Source organism: Acyrthosiphon pisum, chromosome A2 (genome assembly GCF_005508785.2).
Source record: "Acyrthosiphon pisum isolate AL4f chromosome A2, pea_aphid_22Mar2018_4r6ur, whole genome shotgun sequence".
Lineage (NCBI taxonomy): Eukaryota > Metazoa > Arthropoda > Insecta > Hemiptera > Aphididae > Acyrthosiphon > Acyrthosiphon pisum.
In genome coordinates this window covers 92,487,819-92,506,221 of record NC_042495.1, presented here as the reverse complement: position 1 = coordinate 92,506,221, position 18,403 = coordinate 92,487,819, and the positions used below count along the sequence as shown (strand labels likewise).

The window sequence follows — 18,403 nt, the reverse complement described above, 5'->3', positions numbered from 1 at the left end:
ATGTTGCCGGATCTTCTTTGGGTTTTGCACATGATTTGGTCGGATGGTCACCAGCGCATTTTACACATCTGGGTGTGTGGCCGCATTGGAGGGAGGAGTGGCCGAAACGTTGGCAGGAGAAACATTGTGTCGGTCCGGAAGTTTTGTAAGGTTCTACTAAGACTCGGACGTAGAAGAGGTCCTGGGTGTCAAAAATGTCCTTTACGTTTTCAGTTCTTTTTTGTGAGATCATGTGGATGGGTAGTCTATTTCCATCTTTTTGGAAGGCTCTTACAAAGTTTGGTTTGAAGCCTATTGAAGTGAGCTCTTCGATGATTTCTTCTTCCGTTATGTCCAGAGGGATGCCTTTAATTGTGATTTTTCTTCGGGGAGAGCGAAAGTATGGTAATTGATTTTATTTTCGGTTAGAAATTTCTGGACGACGCGGAATGTGTTTTCTTCAGGGCAGTTGAGTTGAATTTGCATTGGGATGGATGTTGTTTTTGCAGTTACCTGGTCAAGTCCTTGTATGGTATACAAGGCTTTTGCAATTTTCCGCCATGAAGTTTCCTGGCTTGTTTGGATGAGGATCGGTGGTATTCGGAGCGTTTTTGTTTTATTAGCAGTGGGGTTTTCAGATAGTTCGATTGATGGAGAGCGTGATGTTGGTGTAGGAGAACGTGATGTAGATGTTTCATTGCTGGTCCAGCTGCCGTTAGAGTTCAAGGATTCAGATGTTGGAGTTGGTGATTTTTGATCTGGCCGCTGGGTTCCAGAGTTAATTTGTGTATTGCGGTGTCTAAGCTGCATAGGAGTTGGCGTGTCGCCCGTTTTCTTACGATTAGTGTTGTGTTTGCCTTTGCCCCCGCGATGGTTTCCCATAGCGGTAAATAGTTTGGTGGAACGATCGTGCACGATGCACAGACACGACCCGGCGGTGCGAACTCTCGGGTTTACTTGCCTCGTAGTCGTTGGGGAGGACTAGTAAAAAATGTGGTACTTACGAATGCAGTATGGTGTATAGATGGTGTTACTGATGCTGATGATTAGTTGGTGTAATGATAATGATGATAATGATAAAATAGTGATGTTGTTGGTGACAATCGGTCGAATGCACCCGTATATATACGCATCGACTGACCCTAGCGTTGTTGTGATTGATGGGCATATCGGTGTTTGGTAAGTGAAAATGACATCGACCTACGGGTCGCCAGGTATCCTAGATGTCGTTTTCACTCGGCAATGTTGCGTAGAATACTCGTATATAATATGATTGTTCGTGTGAGTTATGTGCAAGACATTGAGTTGTCTTGGCTTGCCATATACGAGTACTATATGTTGGCCGTGATAACGCCCTTTTTAAGCGTTGTGTGTTTTTGTACCGAATCACTATAGTTGGTATTTTTGGGAAATCAAAATTAAAAATTTCAAGTAGTTTTAGAAAGCTTTGAGAAAAACAAAAAAATAGTTGACTTCTATACAAACCAATTTTTGCAAAAAATCGATTTTATTTTTTTGGTGTATCTAAAAAATTAATAACCGTAGAACCTTGAAATTTCCAACAAATGTTTGTATTAGAATTTTCCATAAAATATTTTCTCAATATTTTGACTATTTTTGAAATATTTATATCCTTGAGCCTTCCATTTTTCTAATTTTTTTTAAATTATCCTCGATAAAATCTTTTTTATTTAGTATAAAATCCCAAAAAGGTAATGATAGGTTCCTTATAATTTTCATTAATGGAAGTTTAAAAATACATAGGCTCAATTATTTGTTATATGCTTATAAAGTTCAAATTTTGACAAAATTCATAAACGATTTTCTTTTCATACCTTACATAAGAAATTTTAATAGAAGGTTTCCAACAAGTTTTTGTACCTCTATCAAACTAAAAAAGTCCCCGAAAAGTCACGTGTTCGATCTTTGTTAATTTTTTTTAACTTCTTAATTTAATTATCTATACAAGTGTGCTAAGCTAATACAACGTCTCCACTCAGAATATTTTTTCGTTTACAAATTACAATAATTTATCAATGTAATTTAAATATAACACATCCATTACAACGAAATGTTTGACACCCACTATACAGCAGGGCGGTACCCACTTGTCCACCTTTTTTCATATTGTATTAGGTGCCTACTCTATTTATAGACTTGGTAATTTATCAATATTATTATATTAATGACATTTTAGGCCCCGCAAATCGTCAAGACGGCCCTGGTTCCTGACGATTTCACTATTTCAGTCTAATAAGTGACTGAACCTTATATCCGTGAATCTTAAAAATGGCGTCTACTGTAATTTATAATATATATATACGAAAAAAAACTAAATATAATTAAAAATAAACTCTGCGCGCTCGACGAGACGTGGGAGCACAAAATGCACGGACAAAAAAATCCGTCGAAAGCAAGCCACATAGTAATAATAAATAATAATTAAAAGTAATCGCCGAGCAACAGTGGCACACACATGGAAATCAGTTGTTAATTTAACTTTTACATAAATTGTTGAACAACTAAATTTTAAGTTATGTGTTTAGGATAGTTAAGGTAAAACTAGTGTGTAAGTCCAAGTCGGGGTGGCGTGAAACAATGAAAAAAAAACACGGAAAACGGTTTTGAAAAAAATAATATATTATTATTACGATTCGTCAGTGTTCGGTGTATAAATATTACAATAATGTTATGTGACCGGCTAAGAAATGAAATAAATGTATAACAAAATATCACATTAAAATATTATATAAGTACCTACAATAACATCTAAACCTACAGGCGAAAACCATGCCTACCACAAGACATATACTACCATGACAAAATAGATTTTGTCATACAAAATAGATTTTGTCATACAAAATAGATTTTGTCATACCACCTACGACCTACCTAGAAGAGTAGAAGACCTGGGCAGACAACAGGTCATTAACAAAGAAGATATTTCTTTGTTAATTCATATTTATTAATTGTTGTATTTATTGTAAATGTTTAACTTTGTAAAACCATTTAGTTCTATTAACAATGTTGAAACAATTAATTATAATTAGATAAAAAAAGTTTTTTCTTTTATGAATGACAACATACATTATTGATTTCATTTAGATTTGGAAAAAGGAATTAAACATGCATATTGTCTATTAAATGTTTTAATGAGTATTTTAATTGTTAAATGGATTAAGTACTTGGTATGTATAATGGCTAAATAAATGGTTGATTTAAGATTTAACCAGTGGCGTAGCTAGACACTTTTTTCTGTTGGTGATGTTGGTGTAAGGATCACCAATGAATATTTTTAAAAAATAAAAAAGTTTCAGAATACCGCGTATGTTATACATTTATTATAGGCATACTACATGGATTTATTTTTATTTAAAACTATTAGTATAAAATTAAATTAATAAAAAAGATATAGCTTTATTATAATATTTTTAAATTGAAAATTCCAATTTTCTTTTTTCATTGATGCATACTCGTCAATTGATCAGATGGATTTTCTATGAATTTTCCACTTATCTCTCAATAGACAACAAAGTTAAATTATTTAGTCTGCTACTTGTCATCGTTATGTCATCTTAGATAGGTATGTTTTTACTTTTTTCATCGTCGAGAAACTCCTTTCTGCTGAGGCACTAGATACTGGAACTACCAAATAAACCAAAACGTTATCAATAATTTTTGTTAATTCTTCAAGTCCAACTTTGTATTTTTTTACTTCTTGATATAATTCAAAAAGATCAGATACAGATAAAAATGAGGTTTTTCCCAGTTGACATTGGCATTTTAATTTGGTAATAAATTCATTTGATCGATAAAATGGAAATGTTCCAGCATAACGACAAATTATTTCACTGTCTAAAAATGTTGATGAATTTTGACCTAAAGCTTCTAAAGTTGCATACATATCATAATTTGTATTAAAACGTCGGTTCATTTCGAAATATATTACGTCTAAAATATTAAAAAATATTATTTTTTGTTCTGTTAAACTCACTGTTTATATGTAGGTATCTGATATTGATGTACGCGCACTTGATCCAGGGCCATTAGGCTCAGAAACCGAAATAGTTGAAACATCAGTTGTTTTTAAATTACCTGATGTGATTAAAAAACGATTCATTTTTCAAAAATGAGCTACGCGACGGACTAAGTAAAAGTAAAAGCGAAATATAATCACTACGTTGTACTAAAAGCGTTCGCAGTAACGCAGTGCGATTAGTATTAAACTAATCGACAATCGCAATCGTATCTATCCGACTACAACGTATTTAGTTTACAGTCTCGTTATTTTTGGAAATAATCGTCAATTTAATGGATAAGATTAATATCTATCATATTGGTAATTATAGCTGAGAATATCCAGGTAACGGGCCATACGGGATGTCGGGCTATAATATTATATTATACACTGTATTTGATGCACGATAAATTTCGTCGGATGCCGATTAACAGGAATTGATCGGTATAAACCACAACACTCAAAATAAAAGACGTGTCATTGACTGATTTGCAGAACCGATTAAAAACCATCGGGATTTAATTTTGTTAATTAAAACCGTATTTACAATATATTAATTCAATTATTTTAATTACATAATATTATAGTCATATACACTACACATTTAATAGGATAAAAAAATATTTCTTTTGGAAAAATGTGGGTAGGCCCAGGCCTACCAGGCCTACCCGCTGGCTACGCCACTGGATTTAACGTTAGAAAAGTTATGAAAAATATGTTAAAATATCAAACCACTAATAAAAATGTAGTATTGTTAATTCTGATTTATTATTATTCAATGTTTAAACACAGATATTTTTATTACACTAATAACACGATCATAGTTAGATATTTTTTTATTTTCTTATATAATAATTGAAAGTCAATAAGTAACCTAATAAAATTACCAAAATGTTAGGGCCAATCATTTAAGCCGGTAATGCCTAGCCCCCGGGGTGCACCCTTGTTATGGTTATTATTAATAATAAAATATCCAAATTCCCAATTATTTTAACATTATTAATTAGCATTTAAATAATATTGTAAATTGTTAAACTGAAGCAACTAAAGGTAAACTTGGTAGGTACATACAACATACATTCAATTAATAATCAATTTAAGGTTTAATATTATCCAATTGAAAAATTGTCAAACATCAAATAAATTTAAATACAATAAATTACTCATGGATACCTCTTTATAGGTCTATGAAATTACTCAATACTTACTATATTTTACTATTTTTATATTAGATCACACAAGAATACGATCTAAGCATTTTAGGAACACTCGGACTTTAAAACACACTGGTTAAAGGTTATATTGTCGTAATGTCGTTATGAACTTCATATTTATAAATTTATGACATACAAGACGTATTGTATACAACCCATAGACATTAGATAAAACCGGCCGGGAGAATACATATTTCATCATTTCAATTTGGTATATTTTTTCGATTCTTCCATAGTTATATTAATAATTATCGTGTATTCTGTTTCCTTGTTTTAACTTTTAAGTTTCATAATTACATACTCAAGCGTCGAGGTCACGTAGTCAAGTCTCATACTCTTATGTAATTTAATCATTATTCATTCGATCATTATAATACTTACAGACTAAAATCATATAAAATTTACTTCTTATTACAAACCTTTTAACGCGTGAGTTGAACAATATTTTGGAACGTGCCTGTTGAAAAAATAATTTTAAAAAAATGGTTAAAGCCGTTTGTGTTTTGAACGGTGAAGATGTCAAGGGTACCATTTTTTTCTCACAACCTGTAAGTACATAATTATAATACAGATATTGTGACTCTTGTTAATTGTATTTATTAATTTATTTTAATTTTAGGATGATAAATCTCCGGTTGAAATAACTGGCGAATTAACTGGACTATCTAAAGGCCGCCATGGATTTCATATACATGAATTTGGTGATAACACTAATGGTAAGTTAAATAATATATTTATACAAGAATTTACTAATTTCTAATTTCTATTTTGTAACCTTTTAATTTAGCTTGTTCGGACTACATAGTGTCGTGCTAAAAAGAGGGGGGAGGGAAATGTGCATGTGCTCTAAGCCATGGGCGCTAATATTTTTATCGGCGTTAAATTAAGATTTATATTTATTATTATTAATTTATTTCTAAAAAATGTATGTTCAATTCGTGGGACATCGCGGAATTCAGCATTCAAATCAATTAAGATTGTACATTTTGGAGTTCTTGCGGTTTTAGAATTTTTAATCTATTGGTTCTAATCAAAGGAATGCTTTTAAACCCAAAGGAAAAAGAAACGATTAGTATTTACCATTAAAATACAATTATTTGAATTTGTATTTCTTTTAATTACTAGAGAGTAAGGAGCCTATCTTAGAAATACCTATTTGACAAAACTTCAGTCTTAAGCTAATATTGGTTTCTAGTTTTTAATTTACTTGTCTGTGGTGCTTTACTCGTCATTATTATATTACATTTAAAACAATAAAATATAATGAAAATAACATAGTATTACTGTTAACCTATGGGCTATGAATATCATTATAGTCCCATACCACTCACTATACCAGTTGATTTAAATAATTCTCATTTTTGCCCATAATATATAAATATAATTAAGGGCCGTTCTTACGATGTCTAGTTAAAGTTAACCGACACTTAACCAGCCAAATTCTGCCGGTCATAAAAATCTGTTATCAGTCTGTTAGCATTAAATGATACTTTACCAGACATTATAAGATCGGCCCTAAGTCTCAAATCTTGACAAGTGATTTATTATAGCGTTGTTTTGTAGGTTGTATGAGCTCTGGTCCACATTTTAATCCTTTTGGAAAAACCCATGGAGCTCCTAATGATGATGTAAGACATGTTGGTGACTTAGGTAATATTGAAGCTCCTGGTTCATCTGTGACCAAAATACAATTCAATGATCCAATCATATCGCTTACGGGACCTCTCAACATTATAGGTCGTACTTTAGTAGTAAGTATTTTTTTAATTTTTAAAATATACAATGTAAAGTGTTAAACTAGTTAAGCACTTAAATGATCTATTTATTCTAAGAATAATTCACAGGAATTAAAAAATAGTAAAATTCATAAAATTGTTTTTAAAATTATTTTTAGCTTGATATTACTATTACATTTACTTCACTCAAACTAATAAATATAATATAAAATATTCAATTTTCATTTTATAGGTACATGCTGACCAAGATGATTTAGGTAAAGGAGGACACGAATTAAGTGCAACTACAGGAAATGCTGGAGCCAGAATAGCTTGTGGAGTTATTGGAATCACCAAATAATCAATTTCTACCTAGTATACATTATAATATTTTATTTTGAAATTGTGTTTTATATTAAATGGATTTGTAGACATATTGTAGAAGCAATAAAAAGAAATAAGTTTAAATTTAAATTTAATAATAATATGTAGGTAATTTGTTTATTTTCTTACTGAATTAACTTCTAAAATTCATAGATTCCAAAAATGTTTACAAATAAAGATTTTGATTGTTTTTGAAGATTTTTTTCTGTCATTAAATATGATTATATGTATATTTCAATATTTGTCTTTTAATTGTTTTCATTATTTATTTTTACATGGTTATTTGGTATTCTTAATTTTTAGCATGGGAAATTAATCTTCATTAAAAAATGTTTAAAAAAGATTGTTTTGTTTTTATTTTATTGATAATTTAGTGTACCTAACCTATCTGTTTTTTATATTATGTCACCAGTAAAATTTGATATATTATGAATATGATTCAATGAATCAATTAAAATATCTTTATAGTTGGTACTTTACTCTAGTCTAACTTTATGACTAAACGAAATGAAAGGTACAAAGAAAAAATATTATTTGTCATACAAACATTTTATTAGTTTAAAAAAATGAATCAGGTAATACATATTATATAAGATAGTAATTTTTCACTGGTACATACTAAGCAAAAAAAATAAAATGTAATAGTGAAGTTAAAATAATTATAATTGATCATACTCGTTAATACAGTAGGGTAAAAATTGTATATTTTTGTTTCCTTCAAACTTACAATATTAACAGTAAGTAATTTTCACTTTTAAATAATACATAAGTTTAAATAACTGCACAACTACTTTTCTCTCTGAATGGATTAGCTTTCTGCGATGAAAAACCAACCATTAGACAATCTTCCATTTCTCGTTCCCTGATATATTTTATAATATCTTGTATAGCTTGTGAAACGGGTATACGTTTCACAGCTGCTTCTCTGCGTAGCTGTTCCGTTATCTGCCGCTGCTGTTGCAGATTGGAAATCATCATGTCCATGACTGCAGTATCGGATAGGCCTATTTTAGATGGGTGTGGTCACACTTTCAAATAGAAATATAAGTCCAGTGAAAGGACTTGAAGTGACTTGAAGGAGGCGGATATTAATCAATATATTAAATAACTAATCGGTTCAAACGTTATGAATAACAACTGTATAAACTGTAAACGAGATTAAGCTGTAATTTATTATTAAAATAAAGATAATATTATGATAATTGACACAAAACAGTTCACACTTCGCATTCAACAGTATTCACTATTCGATGAAGCGTAGTATTAGTAATCGCTTTGAGTCCTTGGTCGTAATTAGGGATTGAAAGTGATAAAAAAATTAAAAATCTTATCAGTTAGCACCACAATTCATATTAAACCACGGTATTGTTGAGCTGAGCTGTGGTTAGGTTTATCTTCAATTTTGTTCCATGAAATTAATAATATATTATAATATTTTTTTGTATTCACGTAATGTAAACCACGGTTGATAAACTTTGCATTTTGTAAACCACTGTTATCTATCATATCCGGCCAATGGCGGACCAAGTTCTTTTGTTGACGTTTTTCTTGCGACTCTTAAAAAGCCGATAATGCTATTTAGTATTTATCTAAATCTAATCAACTTTTAAAAACAATTGTCCTAGTTTACATTTACTGTTTAGTTGTTCTACTTCAAAAGTTTTATGCAAGTAAGTTTAAAGTAAGCTGGATTTATTTAAAGCTAGTATTTTAGAGAATAATTAATAAATAAATATCTAATGAATTACAACCATCTGGGTATGTTTCTAACTTCTAATTAAGTTGATTTTTTTTAAAATTTAAAATTCTCTTGTTTGTGAAACATGATGTCTATTATCAAGTGTAAAGTTTATCGATATTAAAGGAATTTGTCAATAGTTGATTAATAGTAATAATACTAACTATTATGAATATAGAATATAATATATATTTTATTATAAGTTGTCATTCAGTTTTACAAAATATAGTTAAGTTGTTTATTTACTATCGTACCTATCTAATATAATAAAAAAAACTTAGTAAGTACCAAACTTTTTTTTTATCAATAATTTATTATTTTCTTGTAGATATGAGTATGAGTATAGTTATATTATTGTATAAAATATATTAATAAGATTTTAATAAAATAATGACAATAAATAAATCTTATTGTCATATATTATACATAAATACATTTTTGTAACGCCAGACTACAATAATTAAATTAAATTTGTTAAAGATCAAACATTTTTAAATGTACTAAACGTATTAAGCGTAGATACCTATGTATATTTAATCTTATGGTAACAATTTATTATGTTTGTTTTTATATTCTAGGTAAAATAGAAAAATTGAGAACTAATTTGGACTTAATTTTATACTTAATATGCAAACCAACAAGATGAGAGGTATGTCCCATTTATATTTTACTAATTAGTAATAACTAATAAATTTGAAATATATTGAGTAAACATACTGAGAGTGAATCTCTAATTTGTTTTTGTATTTAGTAGAAATTAGCTTAAAATACCATTTTAATCAGATTCTACTTTTTAAAATACATATCTAAAAAAAAATGTTTCATTAATTACCTAGCTTAAATATTACATTTTTAAGGTCGCCCTCCAAAGGCAAAATCAACATGTACTATGTGCAATGACTCAAAGCATCCTTTAAATTACGTATTACCTACACAAAATGGAAAAAAAGAATTTTGCTCTGTCAATTGTCTTACAGAATTTCGAAAAGAATACGTAAAGGTAATTATTTTAATAACTAATTTAGTTAATCAGTTATTTAAGGTAACAAGAAAATTGTATTATACTGTAATAGTAAGGTCAGTAATAATGGATTAACTAGATTACTGTCATTGATCCGTTAGTGTTAGGTTTATGCAGTTTCTCTTCTGTTAGTTCGCTTTAATCCTGACTGACCTTCTCCTCCTCTTTGAGAGTCAGGATCTCCTCCATTGTTTTTAGAAGATCCTGACCGTCTCTTCTGCTTCTTCTTGGCCCTCTCAAGGTGATTGGCCGGTAAATCTTCAAAGACTGACCTGTTGAGAATGTCGGGTAAGTCGACAACTTTCAGGTGGGCGACTCAGTTGCTCCAGAAGGTCCATTCTGTATAGGCACAACTGCTGTGATTATACCTAAAATGTGTTTATATAACTACTCAGTAAATTCTGTTAATTATGCTTTCAAAGTTTTAAATGTTATTCTCTAATTTAATTTTAAGCAATTTTGATCATTTAAGTTGAAGATATTTTAAACTTCTAATTGTTCTAAAAATGAGTTAAAAACTGTTATTCAATTCCACTACAGGTTAAATTATGTGAGTCTTAAATTATATTTTTAGTACTAAAAATATATCTTACTATTTATTAAGAACGAGCTTGCAACTTGTTTTTTTTTTTGTTGCACTTTGTTGCTAAAAAATATTTATTATTATAAATATTATTTAACTAAAATTAACCCTGTTTCTATTAATTTAGAACGGATGTGCAAATTGTGATAATATAATTAAAGGCTCTCCGGTTAAACAAGAAAATCAAGATTCTACTCCAAAAAACTTTTGTTCAACTGCTTGTTTAAATAAACACCAAAGAAAAGAACAAACCAAAAAAAGTTAGTACTTATATTTAATTTTAAAACCCTTAATTAAAAACTAAACTTTTTAATTTTTATATAGGAGTTTGTTGTTATGTATGATATAGACATATATTTTATAATAAATATTTAAATTATATTAATTTGAAATATGTTTTAAAATTTACAAGTTTAGACTAATTAAAAATATATAATAAAATCCTATGCCATTTTCCTAATATCATTTAGTTATCTTAGATTATTGTATGGTTTTGTAAAATATCATACACAATGGACACTGTAGTTAATTATAATTTATTTACTCTGTGCTAGGAGAGAATAATACCGTGTCTCTGCCATCATTTACAATGTGTAATATGGTAATGCCCTCTCCTGGCAATTTTTTTTATAGTTAGGTATTCAGTTTTTCAATTATAAATAAGTAATGATTACTAACAATTATGAATCTAATCTTTTTTGATGTTAAATATTAAAGTATAATTTACTTATATTTGATGATGCTTTAATAATAAATAATATTTCATATGTTTTCTATATTTCAGCTGTATTTGGAGATGTTCAAGTGGAAAATCCATTTTCTGCTCACGGTAGTCCAGTATTTGATTGGGATAATTATCTTAAAGAAACATCAAGCTCAGCAGCTCCTACTTATTGTTTTAAACAGGTTAAATAAAGTTAATAATCAGTTGATCAATGATTTTTAATGAATATACTGTATGGTGACTTTTAAGCATGCCCATGCTATTTTTATGCTTAAATTATATTCTTATTATATTCTTATTTATTATATCTTAAGTATATTCACTTTTCCATCGAACAAGATGCTGAGAAACTCGAAGCAGTGTTACTGCCCTAAACAGTGATAACACAAAAAAAAATTGTTAAATCAATACATTCATTGCTCTGTTCTAAAATGGGGGTGAGCATGCTTTAAAAATCACCCTGTATACTTTGTAATAATAGTATCTCTTAATATCAATGCTAATTAATTATTAAAAGTTAGTATAGGCTTGAAAAAAAAATATTACTAATGTAATTTCATGAAACTTAAATTTATTCTAAATTGAATATTTTCCAAAACTTATTAGAATAAAATATTAATATATATAGCATGAAGTATCTCCGGAAAATGAATTCAAACCAAGTATGAAATTGGAAGCAGTGGATCCTCGAAACATAACATCCATGTGCATTGCAACTGTCATAGGTGTTGTTGGCCCCAGAATACGTCTTCGTCTAGATGGTGGAGATAATAAAAATGATTTTTGGCGATTAGTTGACTCTTCAGAATTAAAACCCATTGGTTATACAGAAAAAAAAGGCGGAATGTTACAACCCCCTCTTGGTACATTTATATTTTATATATTTTAATTTAATTTATGTTAATGAAAGTTTACAATATAGTTTTAAATATGTTTTTAGGTTTTCGTATGAATGGTTCACTATTCCCTATGTTCCTATTGAAGACCCTAAACGGAGCTTTATATTCTCCCGATACTGCTTTTAAATCTGAACCAGATGCTCCTACTGACAATTTATTTAAAGTTGGTCAAAAAATTGAAGCAGTCGATAAAAAAAATCCACACCTAATTTGTGTGGCAACTATTGGTAAGTTAACTAATTATATTAACTTATTTTTATAATCAGTAGACTTATTTTTTATATATATTATAATAATAAATATTAATCAACTAAATAGTTATATTGTATTAATTGTATTAGGTGATGTTAATAAAAACAATATATTTGTTACATTTGATGGATGGAGAGGTGCATTTGACTATTGGTGTTCATATGATTCTAGAGATATATTTCCAGTAGGATGGTGTGTAAAAAGTGGCCACCCACTTCAGCCACCTGGTCATAAAGGTAATACATATTAAACTTGGTAATTATAGTAAAATAAATTAACAATTAATAAACTATTACAGGATCTCGCTATTCAGGAAGTAGACCTAATAGTGCACAGTCTTCAGCAAATGTAAAACAACATTTTAATGATTCTATAAATTTAACTCCAGATAGTGCAAGTGATCTAGAAGCTGGTATCCAAGAATCATGTTCTGGTATTACAAGTTTTAATTAACAATCTTATTTTAATAATTAACTTAAATATTTTTATTTTCAGTATTTATAAACCATGAGTGCAAGTGTGGCCCATTTATGGATTCTTCTAAATTGTTTGAACTTCCTAAGCAATTAGGGCCTGGATTAGTACAAAAAGTTTTGAAAGACACTATACAACATTTAGTAAATACTGCACATGATATTCAATCAGTTACGACATTGATGAAGAAACAAGGTGATAGTACATGTACAATAACAGGTAAAAACAACAAATAGTAAGAACTATATTCTACACTTATTTTTAAATAAACTTATTTTTTAAATCATTTATAGTTTATACTTTCAACTAACGTTAATCTTATCTTTTTTTTCATTATTATTGGGACGTAATAATAATTTAATAATATATAAAATAAAATATAGTTTTTGAATTATTTAATTATAAATTTTGAATTTTATCCATGGTGTGAGACATTTTTAGGATGTTTGTAAATCACTGGCATAGTTTAAACTACTTATACCATAGTCCATAATTAATGAATTGATAAATAATTAAGTTTATTGTAAATTAGTGATTCATAATAATTTTTTTTTACATGTTTTTGAACTTATTCTTGTTATAATCAAAAAGCTCTGCATCACGCGAAGGCATTATTCTTTTTATTATTATTTAATTGAATAGGACTTTATAGAGATGCACATAGCCCAGTTTCTTTGCATTCATAAAGAACCTGGAGTCTAATCTATCCACTATGACCCCCTTCCCATGCACACACTAACACAAAAATGTTCATAAAAATATTAATGTATAATGATGATTTCAAACCTATTAATATGTTTAGCTAAATTAATTCATAATATATTTAAAAAAGTTTGGGTTAAAAGTGTTGAGTTTCATCAAGAAGCAATAATATTTTTTTTTGAAATACACTACAAAATAATAATATTACACAATTGTTTTGTTATTCAGCTACATATGAAGGGAAATCCAGGGTTTTTAAGTTACCAAAAATTGAGAAGACAGATGAGTTCTGGGATTATATCAGAACTCTGTTAGAAGATCTGTCATGCTGCAAAAATTTGTTAAGTCCCGCTTTAAATGTTTGCTCCGAATGTAAACTAGAAAAGAGTAAATAATATTTAATTACAATCATATAAAAAGTTTTATATTATCTAAATAATTTATTTTATTTTAGATGTGAACGAAGTAATAAAAAATGATAATAAAAGTATAAAACGACATGGTTCACCAGAAAGTTCAACTCCCGATGAAGTTACAGTAGTAACAAAAAAACCATGTACAACTGAACCTGAAATGGAAGCTGCATCTTCCACAACCCCAACTGAAGGGCCAATAAGATTACCTGTAGACCCTGCAGAATGGTCTGTAGAAGATGTTATTCAACATATAAACTGTATAGATTTACAGTTAAATACATTTGCTGATCTTTTTAGGAAACATGTAAGATTTGTTATTTAAGATCAAATTTTCAAAAACATATTTTATCAATATTAATTTAATAAATAAATAAAATTATTATTTTAGGAAATTGATGGAAAAGCCTTATTATTATTGAACTCTGATACAATGATGAAATACATGGGACTTAAATTAGGGCCTGCCTTAAAACTTCAAAACGTAATCAATAGATTAAAACCTCGACGGAGATAAAAGTAAGCTGTATTACTAAAATATCTATATTTTATTCTATTAAATAATGAATAGTGAGTTTTATATTCTTAATTATTGATACTGAGTCATAATTTACAAAGTATATACATTGTAATTTAGGTATTATAAAATCTACCATAGTATAATATAAAATATTTAATAATCGTATTTATTTACTTTTTCCTTAAAAAAATATGTATTCAAATTTTGTTTTACAGGTGAAAAGCTCATTGGAAGCTTTTTTCATTCAAGGTTGATAACAATGAATGTTAAATTATTAATAATTTTGTTTTATCCAACTATTTTAATGTATTATGAATGATTGGTGCTTAGGTAATAGATATTTACTATGAAATTAATTCACATCAATTTTTTTTTTTTTAAGTAATAATACTTAATATGTTTTCCTTAATAAATATTTTATTTTATTTATGAAATTTCTATTAACTAACTTTTAATCATTGTACATTTTTGTTTTCTAATTTATACGGACAATGATTTATTTTTTCCCTGTATGAAATATAAATAAAAATATAGTTTTCTTATAACTAAATTTTAAATTATGTTTTTTTGTCATTGAATTTATTTAACATGTTGACTACGTATGTCTATTTGCTGTTTTCACCCAGTGCATATAATAAAAGTAAAAAAACAGTATTCTATAAATAACATAAAGAAATTCCTCTTACATGGTCATACGTCCAAACGATATATATATATACATATTTTAAAACATTTGTTTATCTATTCTAAATAATAATAAAATAACATTCAGTCACACGTATGGAATAATAAACCATTTACTTTAAATATATTATATTGGATGCCAAATTACTTCAAATGCATTGCTGGTTGACTCTCATGATGACAATTTATGTCAGTACGCAGTCAACGTGTTAATAATCAATATATCAAGAGGATGTTACATATCGTCCCCGTTCATGCAAAGTACACTAAGTCCAAAAATCGACTTAGAAATTTGTATTTTAACAATAATAAGAGCTATAAATTTCACAGTGTCATATTATTTACAACTACTCATTAACAGGTACTTCCCTTAAGGGAAACTCAATTAAAAAAAGAAAAAAACAAATTTGGTTGCATATGGTATACATTTAAAGTTTGAAAAAATTTCAAAAGCTGATTCATGTTTTTGGACTTGGTGTGTTTTGCATGAACGGGGACGATATTACAGTATTGTTACCTCTGTCTACCATTTTATATACATATATGTAACAAAATAAATTAACTTTCCATAAGACTAATAATAAGCTTTAAGCCAATATACAGTTTAATTGATATATTGTTTATTATTTTCTCAGTGATCAGTGTTGATTCTATAATATACAAATTTGGAATTTTGCATGATGGACAGGAATTAATAACAATTTTAACTCTTATAAATGTTGATATTTTGTTTTTCCAGTACAATTTTCTTCTAATTAGTAGCATATTATCGAATTAAGAAATTATGATTACAATTTATAATTAATTAAACTTTCATATGATTTTTTTATATCTATGAAATCAGAATATTTTTCTTTACACAATGGTTTTTATTGGGTATATTTAAGTTTTATATTGCCTATTATATTAGTGATTGAATTAATTGATTAATATTATCGTTTTAATAATATATTAATTTGATATTCTGGGAACCAAAACCTCGCTTAGCACAAACCATATAACTATAGTCCATAATATCCTATTAGCTAAAATTATTGGTTTAATTAGAAGTAATTAGCAACAAACAATTTAATAATATTTAAAAAGGTAGTTGTGATCATATAAAAGTAATAACATTTTACACTCCATGGTTTTGTACTTTTAATTTATGTTATTTTTTGTTATTAGCTTTAATTTATGTATTAGATAAATCTGTAATATTTTATCATGTTTTAATTTTTGTAATATAGGTATATTTTATTTTATTTTTAGTAATAGAAATATATTTTGTTTATTAATTATATTGTAATATTAATAGCCTAATGGGAGAAAAATATAATGGCAATTGTTTCTGTGATTTTAGAAATATTTTGATTGATTGTATTGAAAAATTATATTTTTTAAATGAATATAGTATTTTGTTTGCATTTGTATTGTTTTTATAAATATACCACATTTATTATCTTTGATTTCCAACTTATGCATATTTTAATCTCTAAAAAAATTGTAATTGCAACTCTTAAAATAATATAATTTTAAGGGATATATTGAGGACAGTCATTATTTAGTAACAAATCAAACTTTAAAATATAAACAATATTACTTTACAACAGTGAACAGATATGCTGTAATTTTTATTTAATTATAAATTATAAAATTATAATACATTAATATTAATCAATATCTACCTATACTAAGTACCTACATAATTATTTTCCGTTAAGAGCTCTGAGCCGTGAGTGTTATAAAAATATTACATAGGTTTTATAATTTTGTGAATTTTCTGTATTATTAATAAGAAATAACTGAAGTTTTTTGAAGTTCTAATCCACAGCTTACATATTGGGTTTATTCAAATTTAATTTAATTTATAATGGATAAAAAAAATTGTTTGGATATTTTTAATTGGAAAAAACAACCAAGAAAGACTTGCCAGTGAAAATTTGTCTGCATCTTGCATAAAGTTTTAAATTTGCATGTTTCCAAAACAACTAGGTCATCCATATTTTTCTTTTTTGAACATAGTTAGTTCGATTGTATAATTTTTAGCTAAAAGTAGGTAGTAGGTGCGAGGTTAATATAACAATTTTCTAGTAATAAACAATATTAGTAGGTAAATGTTTTATGCTTTGTTATAAGAATAAAATGTTTTACTTTAAACTGTCATTTTAAATGTGTTATTCTTAATAGCCAAAGCCATAGGTATAAAAGTATTTATGAAAAATAGAACAAGGGAAATTGTGAAAAACAATGTTTAGAATATTTATAGGTTGTCTAATTTTATTATTTAAATTTTTGGTGCATATTAAAATGTGTAAGATGCATTAAAAAAAAAATTAAGACCCACAAAGTAATTTAGGTAAGGAACCTATATTTGACTCGATCTTCTTATATGAGACCAAGTATTATGTGTACTTCATCTTGAAGCAGGATTGTCGGTCGCAAATTTTGGGATATTAATAATATTTATTTAAAAATAAAATCACAATTACCTATTCCAGAACTTATATATACTTCGTATGGCAAGAAAACACGCTGCGAGGCGCGGACTGACGATTGACGAAAATCTGTTTTTCTACGCATCCCCACACGCGAAACCCTGCCAAAGGGGAACAGGTGTCGACGGCAGGGTGAGGAGTGCGGATGCACAGAATCGGCATTTTCTCTCGCTGAACAGAGTATACTATTTGTCTCATAGGAATCATTTGAATTGTACTCTGTTGTTTAATCTTATATCTTATTATTTTGTAGGTTTAGTTAGTATACTGTAGAGGTGTAATACCTGTTAGGTAGGTATATAGTAGATACCTACTATATTATAATATATAGTAAATAATGCCTATTATGTGATTATAATAATTAATATTATTATATTATAAAACATTGAAGACCCATCAAAATTTGAATTATCAACTGTCCTTTTAAGTTAATTGTTAAAGTATGCTTAAACAACATTAAAAGATTCTAAAATATCAATTATAAATATAGAATACTTTTAATCTTTTAAACAGTAGCTAGTTAGTGCCTATTTGGAAAAACTTTTTTTAAACATAATAATACGTCATATTGTATACCTAATACATTTAAAAAATTTTGATCTATAT

General features: G+C 27.8%; 3 protein-coding genes across 5 annotated transcripts; 2 read left to right on the top strand and 1 right to left on the bottom strand.

Annotated features, from left to right (window-relative positions):
• The first annotated feature begins 5,370 nt into the window (after positions 1-5,370).
• On the top strand, positions 5,371-7,651 carry LOC100166614 (superoxide dismutase [Cu-Zn]-like). The gene is given in 4 exon segments (NM_001162771.1): positions 5,371-5,759; positions 5,831-5,927; positions 6,775-6,962; positions 7,180-7,651. Coding segments are annotated over 4 exon segments (459 nt in total). The 5' UTR covers positions 5,371-5,693; the 3' UTR covers positions 7,288-7,651.
• Positions 7,652-7,840: 189 nt separating this feature from the next.
• Positions 7,841-8,613, bottom strand: LOC100159035 (guanine nucleotide-binding protein subunit gamma-1). Its single transcript, XM_003247895.4, has one exon. It carries the CDS (start codon positions 8,292-8,294, stop codon positions 8,082-8,084), a length of 213 nt encoding a protein of 70 aa, XP_003247943.1. The 5' UTR covers positions 8,295-8,613; the 3' UTR covers positions 7,841-8,081.
• Positions 8,614-8,816: 203 nt separating this feature from the next.
• Positions 8,817-16,726, top strand: LOC100161168 (polycomb protein Scm). Of its 3 annotated transcripts, none has more exons than XM_001948170.4 (14): positions 8,817-8,980; positions 9,627-9,697; positions 9,906-10,048; positions 10,780-10,912; positions 11,437-11,558; positions 12,005-12,239; positions 12,317-12,502; positions 12,617-12,763; positions 12,826-12,960; positions 13,023-13,220; positions 13,932-14,090; positions 14,158-14,423; positions 14,508-14,635; positions 14,852-16,726. In XM_001948170.4, the coding sequence occupies exons 2-13, from the start codon at positions 9,676-9,678 to the stop codon at positions 14,631-14,633; spliced, it is 1,872 nt and encodes a 623-aa protein (XP_001948205.2). In that variant the 5' UTR covers positions 8,817-8,980; positions 9,627-9,675; the 3' UTR covers positions 14,634-14,635; positions 14,852-16,726. The 3 variants fall into 3 exon arrangements, with proteins under 3 accessions (XP_001948205.2, XP_008188131.1, XP_029346791.1); XM_008189909.3 differs by having other exon boundaries at positions 8,868-8,991; XM_029490931.1 differs by having other exon boundaries at positions 8,876-9,328.
• Positions 16,727-18,403: the final 1,677 nt, after the last annotated feature.